Source organism: Acinonyx jubatus, chromosome C2, assembly GCF_027475565.1.
Source record: "Acinonyx jubatus isolate Ajub_Pintada_27869175 chromosome C2, VMU_Ajub_asm_v1.0, whole genome shotgun sequence".
In the NCBI taxonomy this organism is placed as follows: Eukaryota; Metazoa; Chordata; class Mammalia; order Carnivora; family Felidae; genus Acinonyx; species Acinonyx jubatus.
The window spans coordinates 80,239,472-80,260,672 of record NC_069384.1 but is presented as its reverse complement, the minus strand read 5'-3'; the positions used below and the strand labels follow the sequence as shown (position 1 = coordinate 80,260,672).

Below are 21,201 nucleotides of genomic sequence, written 5' to 3'. Positions count from 1 at the left end.
CCAAGGTCAATAAACCAAGGCCTGGGTGTAGAGCCAGGTTTTAAACTGGAGGAGCTAAAGAAAAGCTGGTCGGTTGCTCACTGACCAGTGTATGGGACAGGAGTGTATCTGCTGGGACGGGGACACAGTGGCTTGTCTGTATGCCACACCCACCCCCACCGCCAATTTTAAGTACAGTGCGCTTAGGCTAAAAAAAACCAATGCTTCCAAATATATGTATTATTAAAACTGATGATTTTTATGGCTTTTTTTCCCTTTTGCTTGTGTTTCAGAGGCTGCACACTGAGCTCCAGCCACCTGCACCACTGGGCAACGGATTGTCTAAGGTTTCCAACCGTCTGGGTACATGAGTGTTTTTCCTCCACATTAGTTTACATTTGTCCCAGCTGCATTAGAATTTAGATTCTGCACATACTCTGGCTCCCATAACCACATTCTTTTGCCCTCACACTACCTCTTTGTCATCTAACGACTGAGTGAGCATTGTTTGCCTGGCTTGGCTCATGAAAGGGGACCTCGACGAAGAGTAAACTTCACATTTTCTGGGCTTCCTTATCCTCGCGCCCCACACTGGAAGGGCGGCCCAGTGTTTGGTGACCTCCCACATTAGGTTAACGATCTGGGTCTGGGCCCAGGCTGGATAATGAGCCCGTGAATAACGGGGAGCTGATTGTCAGAGCCTTATCTTGGTGAAGCGGAGAGGCAGAGCTCCCTTTGTCCTGGGCTCCCCTGCCTTCTCCCCAAGCATCTTTTCTTAATCTGTCGAAGCTAATGGGTTTATGTGGCAGGCATTCATTCCTCACAAGCTCCGATTCAAGCGGCTGTGCACCGATTCAGTCTCAGATGTTTCTCCACTTAAGGGCTTGTAAAACAGTGGAAGAAAGATAGCAGATAAACTTACAGAAAGGCTTCTGTTATAGGCCTGGAAAAAGGCTCTACTTATTCCTCTACGGTAACAGGAGTCTTGAAAAGCCCACATGAAGGTACAGAAAAGAGAGTGAAACAAGAACACCACGGGGCCTAGCACTGCACACAGTCTGCAGACTGTATTTTTCTTCCACACTTTCCCCAAGCGATATATGCCCACAAGGAGACAAACTTGGAAGAAAAATTCTTACTGCTGCATGGCTAAAAACAAACAACAACAGAAAAAAAAAAAAAAAAAACAGGCTAGAAAAAAACTTCCTAAGTTTTTGTTGTAATTTTCAAGGGAACAGCCTGATTTTAAAATTAGGAACAATTTCACTTCTTAAGATCAAAGCTTGTTGGGGGAAAATTAGTATGTAAGAATTTCTTAGGTTCTTACTGTTTTTTCAAGTATGTATCCAAGGGGCTGAGCTAGAATCACTCTGGAACCCCTAGTCCTAGCCTGGTTAGTAATCTTTCACACAACCCAGGGTCCAAACATGAGCTACACTTTAAAAAATTGTTACTAAGAGGGGTGCCTGGGTGGCTCAGTCAGTTAAGCGTCCGACTTGGGCTCAGGTCATGACCTCATGGTTTGCGGGTTCAAGCCTCGTGCAGGCTCTGTGCTGACAGCTCGGAGCCTGGCGCCTGCTTCGGATTCTGTGTCTCCCTCTCTCTCTGCCCCTCTTCCGGTCACACTCGGTCTGTCTCTCTCAAAAGTAAATAAACATTAAAAAAAATTGTTACTAAGAGTTGGCAGGTAGGTGGGCTTGAGAGGGTGGGGTGGTCTCAGCTCACCACTGGCTGGGAAGAGGACTTCTCTACCTCCTACTCCTTCAGCTCGAATTTTTAGCCACAGTTTAAGAGGGGAGGTGAGGCCAAAGAGCACTGTGCACTAGTTCCAGGTGACTGTTCCTTTAATTCCTCTCTAAATATGAGGGGGGGGGGTTAATGGATGGAAGGGGGGGGAGAGAGAGAGAGAGAGAGAGAGAGAGGAAGCCAGGTGGCTTCTGCTTGCTTTAAAACTAGAACACTGAAGGGCACCTGGGTGGCCCAGTCGGTTCAGAATCCAACTCTTGGTTTTGGCTCAGGTCATGATCTCCCAGTTCTCGTGTTTGAGTCCTGTGTCAGGCTCAGTGCTGCTGGTGTGGAGCCTGCTTGGGATTCTCTCTCTCCCCTTCTCTCTACGCCTTCACTGAACTCTCTCAAAATAAATAAATGAACTTAAAAAAAAAAAAATTAGACCACCGAGGGCAAGAAAGAGGCAGGTTTCAGGAACCCGGTAAACTGAAAGCAAACTTCTTTATTGTACACAGTACAGAATATAACGCAGCTTGGCAGGATGCATATGGCCCTGCGCAGGGGAAAGTATTTCAAATCAACTGGCAGGTTAAAGCCTTTCTGCACTGTAGACTTTCCACACTCTGGAAAAGAAGCAAAAATAAAACAACAAAACAAATAAAAAAACCAAAACCATCCGGGAGGTGCATGAGTCCGATGGGAATGCAACGGTGATGCCGCCATCCTAGGTCCCGTGACAGCACAGGCCACGCAGTTACAGCCGGGGAGAGGGGAGCTCGGGCTACAGAGGGTTATTTTCATACTTGCTAAGACAGCGTAAATTCATCAAAAAAAGAAAACCCAAACCAGGATAAGTAAAGAAAGAAAAAACAAATCCTATACAGCATTTACAACAAATAAATCTCTAGCCAGCTGGGGGTAAAATATGCATCTATATATAGACTATGTGGAGGTTAGAGAGCTATAAATATGGTTTGGAAAGAGTCCTTTGATGAGAGTACAATGCTAATTAAGGCCCAAGCTAGAGGTTCAATACCTTTGTGGGCTAATTAGCTTCCAATAGAGGAAAACCTCCTGTTTTCAGAGCTGTAAAATGCACCCCCTTATCCCTAGGACCCTCTTCACAGACATGCTGCTGGTCTTAAGGGGGACTGTTTGAGACGGTAGTGCACCCCATTCTTAGGAAAACAAATCAAAGCCTGTTTCTTCCGCTCACCATGTCGGCACGGTCTTCCCCGTATGAAGAACAGCAGTCGTTCCTGACGTGCTGAGTGCCATGGGGAGCACGGAATCCTACCAGCAGGGCAGGTAGCAAGGTACCATCACCTCCTAAGAACTTTTCCTCTACTTTGAGGCCAACTTTCACATAGCTTTAGCTGGGTTGTTTAAAACTTTTCCAATATAATACAGCAATCAGAATAGCTTTTTTTTTTTTTTGAAGGTGGCAAGAAACTAAAACGCTAGCACTGTTTTTACCTGTCAGTGTCACACGTACATCTGAAACCCTATCGAATCATATGCAGGGTTTAAAGTCCAAGGATTAAAGGAAAAAAAAAAGAAGGAAACAAAACAGACGAATGAAATGGAAATTGTCATCAGTCACGCCCAGGGAGAAACCCCCAGGGTTCCCACCAGGTGGCCAGGTTTCAAATGGACATGATATGTATTATGTACATATGCTTTCCAGAGAGGGCGTTAGAGAACGCGGGGAACTATACACATAGAATCTCAGTGGGGTGTCCAGGCTGCCCTGCACACCTCAAAAATGTACAACTCAGGTGCAAATGTTCTGTCAGGCTGTCTGGTGCAGAAAGCACAAAGCAGGCAATAAAGTGGGCTTGGACACTGCTAAGGGCAAGCCCCCAGCAAAGCCCCTTTCAAGCTGCAGCGTCTTCATCGGTCGGCACCGCCCTGCTAAAGGACGCAGTGCGCAGTTACCAAAAGGTTTGTTTTTTTTTTTTGCTTTAAATACCAAAACTACAAAAATCAGTTTATAAACTGTTTTTCCAAAACAACCACCAAAACAAAACAATCCCCCGAATCAAAGCAAAACAAAATACTGTCAAAAGTGTAAATCACCCTTCTGAAATGAAAGCCATCCACACACGGCCGTGTGACTGGGAAGAGAAAGGGGGCTTGTTCTACTTGGTGACCACATGGCTAGAAGGTTCCCAAGAGTAGCAATGGTTTATTATTTGAGAACCATGGAGTGGGTAACAGCTGTTCTGACTTCCCCCCCGCCCCCATCCTTCTTTCTAGACCAAGGGGGAAACATTTCAGATTGAGCTAGAAGTCTCCAGATTTTAAGATCCATTTTTAACCCTTCATGGTTTGAGCCTCCCCGACTTCGTAGCCTACCTACTCTTCTACAGGTTTGTCATTTCTCGTTCAATAAATTGTGCAAATCAGAGCCCTTCTACGTAAAGGCAATTAGTAGTCCGTGATCAATGCAGATTGTCACACACTCCGTCCTGGTTTGTGGGCACTAACCTGAACAAGGTATTGCTTTGCATATATTGTCCATGGGAAGGAGGCTCCATTTCAATCTCTTCCCAGAAACCTTGTCAGGGTCAGAGTTGAGGCACCAGCCTTTTGGTGGTTTCTCTGCCCCTCCCTGTCCCCACTCCCCAGCCAAGGTATCGGTCTTTAAGGGTGCCAATCCAGAGACAGCTTGAGTTCTCCAGATAATACTCAAAGGGCAAGCTTTAGGAACAGCCAAAAACACAAACAAAACCACTGCCCTCATTTGCCTGAATGGGAACTGCTAGCTCTAGGGTTTGGCCGCTTAGCCGCTCAGAAACTTAGTAAGCAAAGCCCTCGGCATAGGGGAGGCTGCTGCAGCGATCCACGTCCAGGAGGTAAGCCGGGTTGTCTTCAAAGTGGGTCAGTGGCAGGGTATCCTCCTCGTTGAGGTGACACTCAGACTCTGCCTTCAGGAACGGACGCTGGTTGTCAGGGAAGGCCATGGAGAAAAGGGCATCCGGGTCACAGACAAATTTATAGACGTATCGCTCCCCAGCCACCTGAGAGAGAAAACACGCTTTATAAGGCCCAGCTGGAACAGGGCATGGGGGGGCGGGGAGGATGGGAACCAAAGGTAGGATAATGAGATAATTGAACATCATTAAGTTCTCAAGGAGCCAGGGACCAAAGGAGGCTCATTAGTAGTTGATTGTTCAAATCATTCAGATTTACTTTGATAAATCTTGGGGACCTGTTAGCTGCCAAGCGTTGGGTTGACACCACAGCTCGGCACTTGAAAAAGAAGATACCCGAATTTCAAGATCACACTAGATAGGCTATTTTATTTATTTGATAGGCTCTTTAATTTTTTAAATGCTTTTTAATTTGTTTTTGAGAGAGGGAGAGGGAGAGAGAGAATCCCAAGCAGGCTCTGTGCTGCAGAGCCTGGCGTGAGGCTGGATCCCATGAACCTGTGAGATCATGACCCGAGGCAAAATCCAGAGTCAGATGCTTAACTGACTGAGCCACCCAGGAACCCCAAGGCTTTTATTTAAACAATTTTTTAAGTTTATTTATTTATTTTGAGAGAGAGGGAGAGACTGAGTGTGCGTGAGTTGGGAAGGGACAGAGAGAGCATCCCAAGTGGGCTCCACGCTGTTGTGCAGAGCCGGACATGAGGCTCTAAATCAGGAACCATGAGACGGAGACCTGAGCCAAAATCAAGAGTCGGACGCCTAACTGACGCAGCCACCTAGGCTCCCCTAGATAAGTTCTTTTAGAGAACTCTCACTGTGTTATACTCATTACCTAGGAAGAAAGCTTACAATGAGGCTGGTGCTTAGTGTTACAAGGGGGATTGAAAGGTTAAATGCAGCACAGGGACCACGTTTTCCGTTACCTCCAAGGCTCACAGTCTTCACCCTACAGCTTTGTTATTCTGAAGGGCTAGGAATTTGATCAGAGAGCCTACGTGGGAACTTAAATTTGTCCTAAAGCCAAGTAGAGTTGCTTTTTGGCTTACCTGTGGTTTTACATTATGCATTCCATGGTTCTGCTACACTGAAGAACTGCTAACGACCTTTTAATGAATTTTATGCATGATAACATTATTAGAACCAAAAGGTCTTGATTCAAAGGCCTCACAATGCAGTTCGAGGAGCCATCTAGGTCAATGGGATCACCTGTTCTCTGCTGGTTGTTTAGCATCAGCACAAGAAGACACATACCACTCAAAATCAAACCTGATAATGCGCTTCACTTGGGTAATGCAAAGGGGCAAGGGAAGGCAGCTAAAATTACTGATGAAATAAACATTTGAGGCTCAAAAATTCAAAAGATTGAGTTTAACGCTGCCCTTCGGTCATTCTGTTGTGATTGTAAAATCCTTTTTTGAATTTTTAAAAATCTTTATTTATTTTTGAGAGAGAGAGAGAGAGAGAGAGAGAGTGGAGGAAGGGCAGAGAGACGGGAGACACAGAATCCGAAGCAGGCATTAGGCTTTAACCTGTCAGCACAGAGCCCAGTGTGGGGCTGGAACCCATGAACTGTGAGATCGTGACCTGAGCCGAAGTCGGACGCTTAACCAACTAAGCCACCAGGCGCCCCATAAAATCTCTTTTTAATTGCAGAGATATGCCTTTGCTTCCAAATCTTGGGTTTAACAAATCTGTGGCTACAGAGGCAGGTTGTAGAGGTAATAGAATTATCCTAATAGGTCTCGGGTGCCTGGGTGGCTCAGGCAGTAAAGTGTCCGACTCTTGATTCTGGCTTAGGTCATGAGCTCACGGTCGTGAGATCGAGCCCTGCATTGAGCCACACGTTGGGCTCAACGCTGGGCATGGAACCTGCCTAAGATGCTCTCTTTCCCTTTCTGTCTCTCCCACACTCACGCTGTCTCTCTTTCTTACTGAAAATAAATAAATAAAGCTAAAAAAAAAAAGAATTATCCTAATAAGGCCTAAAAGCTTATTTTATGGTGATACTTCTGTCTAGTCACCAGAACATGGCTGTCTGCACCAACGTTCTTTGGAACTTAAACACTAGGAGTTAGGGGCTATGTATGAAACTGGACAGTTAGGATCTTCACCAAAGCAAGACTTAAGGGTGGCAGATGTACACAATTAATCATCCCTATTTAGATTTTTTAAGCTATAGATTTACACTAAATCTTGGATTCCCTCCCTCAAAAGCCAGTACATGTATGTAGAAGAGTGAGGCAGGAGGGCATAGTGGAAACAACATAAGATCAGGGGCCAGGACTTGATAGCTTCCTATCCTGGTTCAGTTACTAATGAGTCTTAACCTCTGTGAACCTCAATTTTCCCTTTCAAGAATTGAGGGTATGGGACTATAGCTTTTTAAAATTTCTCCCCACATGGGCATGCTATCATTCATCTTTAATTAGTTCTCATTTACTCATGGGACATATGACCAATACAACAAAAATCCCTTACACTGACTGGATAGTGCATTACCATCTCTGGAACATTTTCCCATAAATTACCCTGTGAAATGGCTGCAACATTTTTCATCTCCATTTTTATTGGGAATAGAGTCTTTGGGAGGTTAATACAAAGTGTACAACTAATAAATGGGAGTGTTAGGATCTGAACCCATTCAAGTTCATTCCCTGTGCCTTCCTTTACTCTTTGCCTGTTTTATTCTCAGAAATGAAGTTCTCTTCTACTTCCTTAAAAAACAAGGACCTAGTCATAGGGACAACTAGTTCAAGTTCCAGATTGGATCTGGAGTTGGAAACAGCAAAGGAATAATAGCTCATCTTCCTGAATTTAGGATTCCACCCGATAGTATTAACATTAAAATGGTGGCGGGGGAGAGGAGTATGTGTATGTGTAAAGTTTGGGGGAAAGCGGAAAGTGATTGCTAATGGGTTTAGGGTTTCTTTCTGGGGTGATAAAATGTTCTAAAATTGATTGTGGTGATGGTTGCACAACTGTGAATATATTAAAAAACCACTGAATTGCACACTTTACAAAAAGGGGAAGTAGAATAGAGTGATTGCTCATCCTAGAGTCTCTATCAACGCTGTGCCAAGCACTGAAGTGAAACCCTCAGCCCTGTCCCAAAGGAGCTTGCACTGTGAGACTTCATATAGACAAGTGAGGGATACTGACTAGTAATGAGTAACTCAGAAAAAAGAGACAAGGGCCATGATAGAGATACATGTAGGTGCTGCTGGAAGCAGGAAAGGGACCCAACCCGAGGACTTCAGATTCTTGGAGTGTTAAGGTGATTATTGGCTGGCCAGGCAATGAAGGGACTAGGAATGTTCTAATTCTTAAATAGGATGATAGTTTAATGTGGTTTTTTTCATTTTTTAATATGTTTGATGACTTACATGCACGTGATCTGTATTCTCTGGTAAACAAATACTACATTAATTAAAAGAAAGATGGCTGTGCAAGTGACAGAGGTCAAATGCAGGTATGGAAACAGATGTTAGGTGATGGTGCCCAGACTGGGAATAGCCTTATAGTCTATATGAAGCACTAAAATACCGTAAGACTTTATTTTTATCTTTACTTTACGTCTTTATCCAGAAGACAATGAAAAGCTGTTTAATATTTGTTAAGCTGGTGAGAGGAATATGGGGTCACATTACCACCTGCCCACAAGAAAGATAAACCTGGCTTCAGCATAGCCAGGTTCTCAACAGCAATGGCCATATGCTTCTGCCAAGTGCATCTTATCGGCCACCACCAGACTGCCGCAACGTGTAAATGTTAGAGTCTGGGTTATAGCACAGCATAAAATATGGTGGCTACAAATGATGAACCAGTGATCTGCCATTGCCATCTTCTGCCTATCCACAGGATTTTCAGACTGTGGTCCTCTCACCGGCCACCCCAATAAGTATTTTGTGCTGGCTTCCTCAAAATACATTTCATCCTTTATTCTGCAAACAACTTGCTACCAAGTGATTCTGCTGCCATTTTATAAACCTTGGGTTTTTAACTTGAGTTCCAGTTTCTATAGGTTTGGAGAGAGAAACAGGATTTCCTTATTCCTCTAACACTATTGAGAATATTAAACCTGCAGCTGCTCTGGAAAACAGTGTGGAGGTTCCTCAAAAAATTAAAAATAGAACTACCCTATGATCCAGTAATAGCAATGCTAGGAATTTGCCCAAGGGATACAGGAGTGCTGATGCATAGGGGCACACGTACCCCAATGTTTACAGCAGTGCTTTCAACAATATCCAAATTATGGAAAGAGCCTAAATGTCCATCAATTGATGAATGGATAAAGAAGATGTGGTTTATATTACAACAGAATACTACTTGGCAATGAGAAAAAATGAAATCATGCCATTGGCAGCAATGTGGATGGAACTGGAAGGTAGTATGCTGAGTGAAATAAGTCAGTCAGAGAAAGACAGATACCATTTGTTTTCATTCATATGTGGATCTTGAGAAACTTAACAGAAGACCATGGGGGAGGGGAAGGGGAAGGGGAAAAAGATAGTTACAAACAGAGAGGGAGGGAGGGAGGGAGGGAGGCAAATCACAAGAGACTCTTAAATACAGAGAACAAACTGAAGGTCAATGGGGGAGTGGGGGAGAGAGGAAAATGAGTGATGGGCATTGAGGAGGGCACTTGTTGGGATGAGCACTGGGTGTTGTATGTAAGCCAATTTGACAATAAATTATATAAAAAAAGAATTAAATCAAGATATTTAGAGGTCTAGGTGTTTTGACAACTAAAGATTTCAACTCAGCACTTACGGGAGTAAAGACCTTCAAGTTGATTCCCTGATGTACTCATGTACTATGGATGTAATAGTTGGCCTAAGTTTCTGGACATTTTTGTAATTAGAAGCAGTTTAAATAAAGCAGAGGAGCCTAATTTTCCCATAGCGTGCTCCACATGCAACCTCTGGTTTCTGTGTACCCAAGAGCATTAAGAGTGCTCTTTATATCTCATTTGACTCTTATCTTAAGTTTGTTTTTCCAAGATTTTTTTCCTACAGCAGAATCACTTATGAGGCTGACATTTTCTCCCAGCCATTATAAACAGTCTTATTATGGAAGCCCTTGGCATTTTCTTTGAAAGTGGTCAGAGCGGTCTAGGTGTCTCTCATTATTGCTCACCTTCTGCATGATGCCCTTTTCGTAGTAATAGCGTAGAGAACGGCTGAGCTTGTCATAGTTCATGGCTGGCCGGTTCTTCTGGATGCCCCAACGCCGAGCAACCTAAAGAGACAGGAAGACAGAGAGCAATGGAAACTCATTCCCTGGGCCTGGTGGTTTTCTCCTAATCCCAGGAGAGCCAGTTCTGTAATTTGACTGCTTTGGTCAATGATCCATTTCCCTGACCTGGAAGCAAAATCACTTAATTCCCTCAAGACCAGATGTTCAACAAAGGTGATGATTTAGTCACAACTGCTAAGAGGTGAGATCTAGAGGTGGAAGAATCCTAGCACTTTAAGATTGCAGAGGGCTTGGCTAAGGTCCCAGAGGAAGCAGGCTCTCTAGTGTTTCTCCACATATGAATTATTGACCAATACCCATAGACCATTAACATGTTGCCATTAAGTGCTATGGCTTCTGTAGCAGTCAATAAGGAATAATTAGAGTGGTCATTCTTGAAACATTAGAAACACACTAGTGAGTTGCTAATGGGCCAGCAGAGCAAAAGTTCAATTCTAATAAGATTGGTGAGGGGCTGGGAGCTGTTTACTGACTGCAGCTCATGGAGTAAAGGGGAACCGGATCATTCCAGCCCACTGCCATCCAATCCCCTGCTCCCAGCAGACTTACAGAATGGACATTAAGACATGCAGCACCATTATCCACTTAATGAAAAATTAACAGGGCTTCCCAAACAGTTATGAAGTGCATTATACCCAACCCAGGCCACCTGAGGTGCAGTGATGGGGCTGTAACCGGAGCTTTGGGCGAAGAAGCCTTACAGCAAGAAAACTTCCTAGTAGGCTTTCCCAATCATCAGGACAGCCAAGCAACTTCTATTCTCAAGTATCTCAACATCCAAATCCTACCTGTAAGGATGACTGTCCAAGGAGAAGAATAACTCCAGAAACATGAGTCTCCTCAGAGGTCTTTAAGTGTATGTAAACCAGGGGTTCATGTTTTGAAAATTTGAGATCGCTTTTGGAAACTTAAAAAAACAAACAAACAAAATAACTGTATTCCTTTGATCTTTAAAAAACCAGATGTTACACACAAAATGGGAAGTAGAAAGACTGCGAACGGGAAAGTGGGTCATAAAAAACGCATTTCACTTAAAGTTATTTCCTTAAAGTATTTGGGCAGAATGAAAGCAACATCTTCTGAAGTCAGGATTCTAAGCTGACCTTTAAAAAAATATCAGAAATGATCTGATAAGCAAGGAAGAATGCGTCTGTCCTAATTACATTAGAATAATTCAATAGCCCTCTGCCTTGCAACAGACCATGTGAAAGTTAACTTTCCATTTGTTTGCCTCACGCCCCTATGGCAAACACGATGTCCCTGGCTCTCCCTTCCCCATACTGCACCCATTCAACTCCATCTTTGAAATAGCCAAAAAGGCACAATTAAGCAAAAATCCATCCCTTGGTTAGAGAAGATACAACATTTTAAGCCGGAAGAAATAGTGGTAAAAGGGAAACCTGCTAAACCAATTCAGGTCTTTCTACCCTGTTCAAAAGCAATGACACCATAAAGCTGTCCTTGAAGTACTATGAGCGGTCAAGTGACACAGGGGGCCTTTCAAAAGAAGCCCAGCCTCAACGTCTTACTGTATTCGGTGGTGGAAACTAACTCTTGAACATTCTCCAACTTCAGCCTCGGCCTCTCCTTGCTGTCACTTGCATATGCAATAGCTTACTGGAGAGTGGTTGTGCATATGCGCTGACTTTGAAGCAGCTCTGGTAGCCATAGTTACTGACTCATCCTCTTTGGCCAGGGCCCTGTGATTCAATAGCCCTCCCCAGTGCTGTTCCTTCCACAGTAAGGCATGATACGGCACACTGAAGGCTGTGGAAATGAGGGCTGCCCCATTTCTGGGGGAAGGGGAGCAGGCAATAGCTTGTCAGCAGCTCTTTCTTTCATTTTTTCCATTCATTACTTCGATAACATGCCTCTTGAGGACGGAGGCTGAAAGAGTTAAAAGACTCACATTTCTTTTCCTCCCTTTTCAAGAGAGAGCAAGCCACAGCACAAGGAGCGGCTCTTTCTAGCAGCCCATCCTTTTAAACCTCCCCATGGCATCAGTTATCTGCCACATGTTCAACAAACAACCCTACCCCCCAAAATATTCATTAATGCAGATTCACAGTTAAAATGGCTCCAGATTAAAGCCGAGTCAGTCATAATTGAGAGGGTGCTAAGCTGGATGACTATCAAAAGACATTTGATTAGGGGGCCTGCCAAAACGCAGTTCTAAAACCACAATTTCCATGCACAGTGTAATGGATATTATGGATAATTACCCAGAGTGCACTACTCAGCCACACAGCTGCCTACAATTACGTCCCAAACAGCTTCCTCCTCCGCTTCACCCTTCAAGCTCCCCCCATGACAACGTCTTACAGCCTTTTCGAGAAGTTGGTATCTTCCTGACTTTAACAAAGAGTAGGGATGGCCAAAGTTATACAACCAGCAGGTTAAGAAAACCAAGGCTGCAGGCTGTGTGTCCTGAGGCCCAAGTGCACACACAGAACAGAATCGGTCCTAGAACATCAGAGAATAGAACATTCAGAGTTCAGGGAATGCTGGGGGATTTCAAGGTGGAGTGGAAGGAAGTACTTCCTGAAGAAACAAAGCTGTCCAGTCAGCCGAGGGAGGCTCAAGGCCACCACAGGCCTCTGGTGCGACCTGGCTACTTGACATTTATGAGCATTTTGGATTAATATTAGTTTTTCTATTAAGTACGAAAGCAGGGGCCCTTTACCATCTGTTCATCGTTGTCTTTACCACTGGTAGGAGAGCAGAAGATTCAATAACAGCTTTATAAAGGGTCATAACCAGGTTTACCTGCAGCTGCACAGCCTGTGCTTAGGCCTGAGGCAGTGGCAATAAAGTAATAAAAGCTCCTGCTTGTGAAATGAGATAAATCAATAAGGGCTGCCCACATGACAGATTTGCTTTCGAAAAGCCTCAGTGAGTCTAGGCAACATGCTTTCCTCAAGCGTCATATAAACCTGGCTGTGATATCAGGAAAAGGATGTGGGGTGGGGGGCTCTCCAGTAGGGCTCCATTTGTACATGACTTAGCCCAGAAGAAACCTTAGAAAAACACAGTAGTACTAAACTCTGGCTTTGAAGGGAGACTGAGTCTTAACAGAAACTGTTTACGATAGATGTTGACGCATTTCCATTTTCATGAATGATACAAGACAGGGAACACCATACAGCTTCTTTTTATAACTGCCTTTAATGAAGCCTTTCTTATCAGTCCTATCAGTCAGGATTCTTTATAAATTCCCAATCCACATAGTCTCCTTTTCTCATCTTAACTTTCAGATCATTTTCTTTTTCTAAACCAAGTGCCAAGTAGTTACTTCCTGCTGTTAACTCCCAGACCGACTATCCCCTTGGTGTGCTGAGTGAGCCTTGGTGTTAATCAAACAACATCTAAAACTGTAATTCTTGCTCAAATACCTTCCAATAGGACTGTTCCCATTTCGATTAAACCCAACCCAAAGACAACTTCTGCTCTGCTGGTTTAATATATAATGCCTAGGTATACGCTACCAAAAGAAGCATATGTCAAGATCTTCAGGGCAGGGTTTTTTTCCCCCCCATTTATGATCTCTTTAGATTTTAAATCAAATAGAAATTTAAAATCAGCGCTTTTGGAATATGCCAAACTGAAACCATGATTTAATTCACTTTGTTACGTGATATTCAGGAAAGGCATTTTGTGTATTTTCTCCATTGAAGAAATGGTATTGGTATTATCTGTCAACAGTTCTGGGCAAAGGACAGTAATAATGTTTCTTTGTCTATTAAAATAATGAAGGTTTGGAGTCACCTCTCAACTATTGTGATGCCACGTGATAAGCTTAAAAAAAAAACTAAGCTCATAAGACCGACCCATTTCTGATCACTTTATTTGTCTAGGTTAGAGCCATTTGAAATATGCTGTGGGGAAGTTGCATCTTATGTTACCAAAATGTCACACAGTGTGTCCGCGTAGCCTCAAACGTAGCCTGACACATACGAGGACCAACACCAAAACAAGCTGGTATCACGAGACAACACTTGAGAAAGACTTTCCAAGACGGAAAACAGACGTTCTCTAAATGCAAGTCTTTGTGGCCTCACTCTATAGATTATGCAGATGTTTAACTAATACTTTTTGTGTTTTCTCCAGTGGAGAACCCTGCGTGTCCCTGAACTGTAAATTGTCCTATCGATAGGAAAAGAACTGCCGAGCCCATTGGCCAGGTCAGAGCGTGAATGAGAAGGAAGAGTGTATTTCATACAGTGAAAAGCCTCAATGGAGAACTAAACGAGCACCCGTCACCATCACCATCATCTTCATCATCATCATCAGTGGGTCAAGTATCATCCAAGTCTAGCCAGTGCTTACCTCCTCAGGTTCGATCAGCTTAAACTCCATGCCACGACCCGTCCAGGCAATGAAGTGGGCATTGGCTGGGTCATCAAGCAGGGTAACCAGGAACTGCCACAGCTGAAGGGAACCTCGTCTCTGATAAGGGGGCCCCTCCCGATACATGGTGGGCTCTTGTTTGACTTTGCCTATTTGGGACAAGGATATACATGCAATACTTTAGTCTTAAGTTTCTCAGGCGTCTCAGGCATGAAGGAGTTGTTCTTGCCGACTCGGTGTTAACAACACTGACTGAGGCTCTCTGACATCTCCAACACTCTGGCTTAGCAACAAACTGGAGAGGCTACTTACCTTCCAGTCTCTCAGGAACAACACAAGTGTCGTCAAAGTACACCCGGGGATCTTTTTCATATGAAAAGCCTGAAGGAAAAGTTAAAAAGAAAGACCATGTTGCTTGACAAACTCGATCTGTATTCTACTAACACTCTGGATTTAAGGACTAAAATGGAATTCTACTATTTCAGGTCTGAAGGCGTATTAATTGCGGTATGCGTGCGAGTCTGAATTTGGGGGGCTTCAAAAGGACTTAGGCATTTGTGTTCTGATGTCTTAGTCAGAGAGGCATCGATTCCTGCTATTCGAGCTAAGACTGCAGGGAAGCGCTGAGTCACGGGTGAGTTCCTTCACATCTTGTTATGAGGTCTGTGTGGGTCATTGTTGCTGTGGCTAAGCTTTTATATCTGAAAAGGCATCTCATCTATTTCCATTGGCCTAGCTGGGAGGATTTGGTTGATCTGCACGTAGTCTTGCCACTTTCCTTCCAGCAAATATTAATTTCAACCTTTCCTACGAATCGTCAAGGCTGCCACTGCACCCCATTCAATTATGAAGGAGCTTAGAGGGTAGACAATGTGGCCAAAATGAGTAAAGACATGGGCCTGGGGAGGACTGCGACCAGCAATAAGTTCAAAAGCAGGTTGGCGGTATTATCACCAGACATAATGGAGGAAATCTGAAAAGATTTCTTCTAGCAAGAAAACTTATTCATTGTCTAGACAATAAAACAGAGGTCAAAAAAGGGGAGCTGATGGGCTCAACACATGGAAATGGAAATGAAAGGAAGGTAGGGCAAAAAATGAAAGGGGTCAAGGAGAAGGAAGGATGGCCAGCATTCTCAGTCCACAAACCCTTCATAGGCATTCCATGCTGACCACCACGTCATGTCACCAGGCACCCTGACAAGATCAGTGTTCAGTTCAAAGCTGGTTAATAGACAGGCTTGATGGGGACCACATCCTTCCCTGTGGCCTAGCCTGGGTCTGACGTGTGAGCATGCCAAGCGCACTGTCCTCTACCAGCACGCCCCTCAGGAGAGCCCTAGCAGCTCCTGTGTGCTAAGCCATGCGCCCCGTTCCATTCATCTGGCTGCGGGGTACAGGCTATGTGTGTTGGGTATGTCGTGGGGAGAGGCTGGGGGAGCTGCTCTGCAGTGAAGGACTGGCATTAGATGCTGAGAGGGATTTGCTAGGACTTGAAAAACCCGCGGGGAAAGACGCCAAGAAATAAATAATCTGCTGTTCTTTAAGATCAAGTTCTCGGCAGGACCAGCACCATTTTTAAGAGGCCTGGGACGGGAAAGCACTGCCCAGCTTGGAGGAAACTGAGATTATTTTGAGGTTTGTATTATTCTCAGCCCCAAGCACTATTTGTTTATTTAACAACATCAAAGGAAGCATATTTTATTAGCACTTATTTATTATTTAATCCAATAAATATTTATGCCAGGCACTGTGCTAGAAGGGGGTAGATAAGAAGAATACAGACTCGGTGCTTGCTCTCATGGAGCTTGTATCCCGACTGGGGGACACACACCAAAAAGGCGGGGGGAAAAGTGAGACACAGGGTAGTGTGGAGCATTAAGGAGTGTGGGCCCTGGAGCCAGACTGATGGACCTAGATAGCTGCGTGACCTCTCTGTGCTTGTTTCCTTATCTGCTGACAGGGGAAGATAGCCATTGCTACAGTGTTGTGTGAGAATACAATGAGTCAATATATATTCTGTTACATTGATCTGTTTTATCTTTACGCCAGGGTGCCAAGAGTAGCTCCTGGCACATAAATGTACAATAACTGATAGTTTAAAAAAATGAAGAGAGTAGTTGTACATTGTGATAAGTACTATTAAGAAATTAATTGGATGATGTGAGAGCTTTCTTTTATAATTCTCTGTCATGGATTCTAAATTCCTTGAGGATAAGGACCATGTCCTGAATATCTTAGTATCCTCATATCACCTTGTACATAAGTGCTCAACAAATCTTTGAATAACTATGAAAGAATCCATTACAAAAAGATTTAAAAATACAATACTAACTTTTTTGAGAGTGAGAAAGAGCGCGCACATGCTCGTGACAGTGGGAAAGGGGCAGAGGGAGAGGGGCAGCATACTAAGCAGGCTCGATGCTCAGCCCTCCATGCAGGGCTCGATCCAACAACCCCGGGATCATGACCTGAGCTGAAATCAACAGTCGGACGCTCAACAAACTGAGCCACCCAGGCGCCCCTACAATGTTAACTTTTAAGTCAGGGATTCAGTGACTCCTATGATATATTTATTTTCCAATCTGGTACTAGGAAACTGACTTTATGACAAACTGTTATACTTTATGTTAGCAACAAGAATTACATAACCCCTCATGTTTCTTTCTTCTTCTTTTTTTTTTTTTTTGGCCTTGGCTGCTAGGAAGCTATATATTTCCTGACTTTCCACATGGATTTTAACACTCCAGTGATGTCTTAATGGCCTTTATTGTCAAGTCATCATGAATAAACTCCTTCAACGTTTACACATCTGTCAAACTTGCCATGCTATTTTTGGCACTGTTCTTCCTCTAGGTAAGGACACTACATTCACAGCAAACAGGGGAAAAAAAAAATGTACATCTAGATGAAATCCTAGGTTTGGCTTTCAAACCAATCAGATGAAGGTCTGCCGGTGAGAGTCGTTTTGGTGTCTCTGGTCACTAGTCCCTGCCACACGAGGTTCTCTAAAACATCTGCAAGATGCTCTTGATTTAAGTGAAATTTAAGTCAGTTAAATTTGCACCAGCAGTTACATCAGTTGTGGCCACAACCACCAACCACTCCACTGAAGGTGGCAGGAAGGAAGGACCTGTGTGAAGAGCCAAGTGGAAATGAAAGATTCACGCGCTCTGCAGAGATTCCAGGTGAACGCTAAGGCGGGCCGGCTATCTTAGTAATCACAGATGCCAATCAGAAACACTTGTTCCACTAACTGGCGCCTGTGGTCAAGCATATATAAATAAGAAGGAGAAAAAAACCCACGTCACAGTAATTTAGAGCAATTAAGAATGCAGGTCTCTTTGCAAGTAGCTTCCCCGATGTGTGTGGGGTCAGGGAAAGGAATGGGAAAGAGGAGGGGGAAAACACATAAACTCGCCAGATATTCTGTGTGTAGTAAGCAGCCCAAAGCTTTACTAAAAATATTTCCTTTAAGAGCATGCTCCTTCCTAAATGTTGTAATTATGCAAAATGTTTTCCTCCCTCTCTTCCCCCACTCCCTCCCAGTCTGCCTGCTGCAGACATCAACTGCTGCCGCAGAAACATTCGGGAACCTGGAAGAGAGCCCTGCACAGCTGTGCCGGTCGCAGTCAGAGGTCCGGTAGACAGCCCTTCCTTCCCAGGGCTGGACACGCACTCAGAATATTCTCAGGCACCCAATGCAACCACACTGGGTCTTCTCTCTCACTAGGACAGTGGGAAGCAGCTACCCATAGAAATCATGCTTGTAAACCGGTAGCTTACAAAAATGAGCAGATGCTTCCTAGTGCTGTTTTATTAGCTTTTTCAAACCTCCTCAAAACCTCTAGAGAACAGTGGTTGTCAACCTTGGGTACACATTGGAGTCACCTGGAGAACTTTAAAAACTAATGCCTAAGCTCCACCCCAGAATTTCTGAGTTACTTGTTCTGGGTGAAGCCTGAACACCAAAAGTTTTAAAAGCTCCCTAGCTGGGGGGCACCTGGGTATCTCAGTTGGTTAAACGTCTGATTTTTGGCTCAGGTCATGATCTTGCAGTTCGTGGGCTCGAGCCCCGTGTTGGGCTCTGTGCTGACAGCTCAGAGCCCGATTTGGATTCTGTGTCTCCTTGGCTCTCTGCCCCCCCACCCCGCCCCAGGCGCGCATGCGTGTGTGTGCTCTCTCTCTTTCTCAAAAGTAAATAAACATTAAAAAAAAATTTAAAAGCTCCCTAGCTGATTCTAACATGCAGCCAAAGCTGCAACTCATGACACAATAGTAGTTCTAAAACTTGAGAGCCCATCAGGATCACCAGGAGGGCCTGTCACAACACAGACTCCTGGACTCCAGCCCTGAAGCCTCTGATTCCATTTTGGGGGGGGGGGGCGGGGAGCAGGTCCTGAGAACCTGCATTTCTAACAAATCCCAGGTGAAGCTCATGCTATGGGTTTGGGGAATCACACTGCTGTACGTATTTGAAGACAGATATATATGACAAAAGACAAGACAAACTTCTGTGGAAAATGTTCTAAGAAAAAAACCCATTTCCTGTTTAAGTGTCCAGAGAAGAAGTCCTAAACCCACCATCTCAAGTTGTGACATAGTTCCCCAGTTCCAGTTTAGGCCAATAATGTTACATATACAGCCATATAAAACCTCCTTGAATGGAAATGTGGAAACCAGCTTGGTTTATTTTTTCTTCATGTTATTCCATAGACTCCTAAAAGTTAGAGTCCTTACTATTGAAACTGATGGTGGCGCTCACTGTGTTCAGGAGCGTGCCTCAAGATAACTGAAGATTACCATCAATTAGCTCCCATTTTCATGACTTAAGAAAGGCTTAACCTCTGATCTCACATCTGAGCCTGGAAGCTGAGCATGTTAAGCTTCCTTGAATATTATTTTAAAAAGCATTACTTGCCTTCATGGTTGCTGGAGAAATACCCCCCTCTGATATAGGACGACTGGCAGTTAGGCACTTCTGAAAGAGAAACAGACACACACGCTGTCAATGGTTTCTGCGGGTGAATCAGCATATGGGCTGAACTGCAGCTCTCCAGTAAGGCCCCCTAAAGCTTCCCCTACCCCAAGGTCATGTCTTTCTGGTCCTGTCCTAGGAAAGAGGTACCACCCTAATAAGTAACATGGGGAACACTGTCACCCACCATTTGAAAGTAGGACTCTTGGACTCCTAATCAAGAGAACTAGGAGGGAAAAACGATGCTTCATTCTCATAACATTTTGGAAATTTGCTAACACAGTTAATGGTAGAAAAAGAAACTGGCTTTCAACAGGCCAAGCTTGGCCTTCTGTTTCTAACTGACTTGGGAGCTTTGGGGTTTGGAGAGGGAGGAGGGGTGCTTTAGATCTTCCCTAATTTGCCCCCCTTTACAGCGGATGGTCACATTCAATTCTACTCTTTGCTTTTTAGGCCCAAGAGATGAGGGGATTTGAGGTTAGGAAGCTAGGACAAGAGCTGGCAGGAGGGAGGGGATTGTAGTTTGCAAGTACATTTCCCCATGTTGGAGCTGGTAGAATCAAACCCATGCTCAAGTGAACTCTTCTTCAAGCATTACATTATCAAGGTGTCTATGGAGAGGAAAGCTGGTGAGCTGAGTTGTGCCCAGTTGGGACACACAAATTACAGATATGGTAACATCTGCTGAATGTCTTGAATTCAGGGATAGTCTGGGGTGAAAAACTCATCAGGACAGATTAAAATGTCAATCCCAAAGGAAAAATGTTGCTGGTCATGCCAGCTCCTGAGAAAAATACATCAAAGCCTTCAGAAGGAAAGCCCAGTGGGAATTTTATAAGCGCTCAATACCTATACACTTGATTTTTTTTTTTATCATAAAGCAACAGATGTCTGCCTTCTGTCTACCTCCCCAGGCTTTCTCATAACCCATTTCTGCCTGAATTAATCAATCTACATATTATCTCCCAGAAGGCCAAGAGCAAATTCTATATCCTATTCCATTTGCAAAAACCATTCAAATACATACTGCCCCACCCCTCCCCAGAGCCTTCAAGAAAAACACCCATGGAAAAGGCTGAAAACCCACACACCACCCTCAAATTCCCTTAGCACCAACTGCAAGAAAAGAGTGAAAAAGTTTAAGCAATTTCTGAAAGAAGAGGAAAAGAGGAGGAGGAAACAGTTTCTAAATGTGCAAACTGTAGAATTCCCACCCTCCTCTCCCCTAATGACCTCATTTAATGTGTCTGGCCTGTAAGGTATGTAGTTAGTGAGTAGTGTGGGGGGTGGCAGGGGGAAAGCTCCCAAGTACAGCTTAAACTTCCTGAAATGCTTCCATTTCTAGACGAGAGGTCCTATAACCAGACAACGGGTGCCCTAAGTGCCCTAACATGTTACCTCTCCCCATGTACACCAGCAGCCTCTGAAGGTTACCAGGAACTTCCCCCAATGAAAGCATTGCAGCAGGGCAGTGAATCCCACGAAGCAATCAAGACCACCTTTTCCATGGTGCACCCAGCACTCTGTACTGCTATGTCACCCCAGGTGTGTTCTCAGAGTACCATTCATTCCAAGAACAGAAAGAATCCCACCCTCCATGTGGACCCTTTTCCTTATGCTCACACTGGGAGTTTATGAGTCTACTGTATTCAAAAAGAAATCCATGAAGCTAGGGGCAGGACTAAAATGCAGACATGGTATTTCCTTTGTCCAGTGACCCTAAGATAAGGGGTCTTAAAAAGGGCATTGCCAAGACGGGAGCTTCAGTCTTGGACTCGGACGAGTACTCCCCACCACTTTTGAATGCCTCCTGCACTTCCTACCATCCGATGGCTTTTCTGTTTTGTTCTGTATTTGGTTATGCATCAACAAGTCTGCTTCACTAGCTCCTAAGTTCTTAGAGGGTGATTTTTATAAAATGATTCCCTACGGCCCTGCACACAGAAGACAATACCGACCAGACAGATAAATGAGA

General features: G+C 44.2%; 1 protein-coding gene across 2 annotated transcripts in view; it reads right to left on the bottom strand.

Moving 5' to 3' along the window:
* Positions 1-2,189: 2,189 nt before the first annotated feature.
* Positions 2,190-21,201, bottom strand: part of ETV5 (ETS variant transcription factor 5) — a 60,174-nt gene continuing 41,162 nt past the window's right edge. For both annotated transcript variants that reach the window (XM_027061242.2, XM_053221107.1), the window contains exons 9-13: positions 19,170-19,229; positions 14,562-14,630; positions 14,229-14,398; positions 9,783-9,884; positions 2,190-4,730 (exon numbers count right to left, since the gene is read on the bottom strand). In XM_027061242.2, the coding sequence (XP_026917043.1) occupies positions 4,509-4,730; positions 9,783-9,884; positions 14,229-14,398; positions 14,562-14,630; positions 19,170-19,229 (623 nt within the window). In that variant the 3' untranslated portion in view covers positions 2,190-4,508. The remainder of the gene's footprint in view (positions 4,731-9,782; positions 9,885-14,228; positions 14,399-14,561; positions 14,631-19,169; positions 19,230-21,201) is intronic.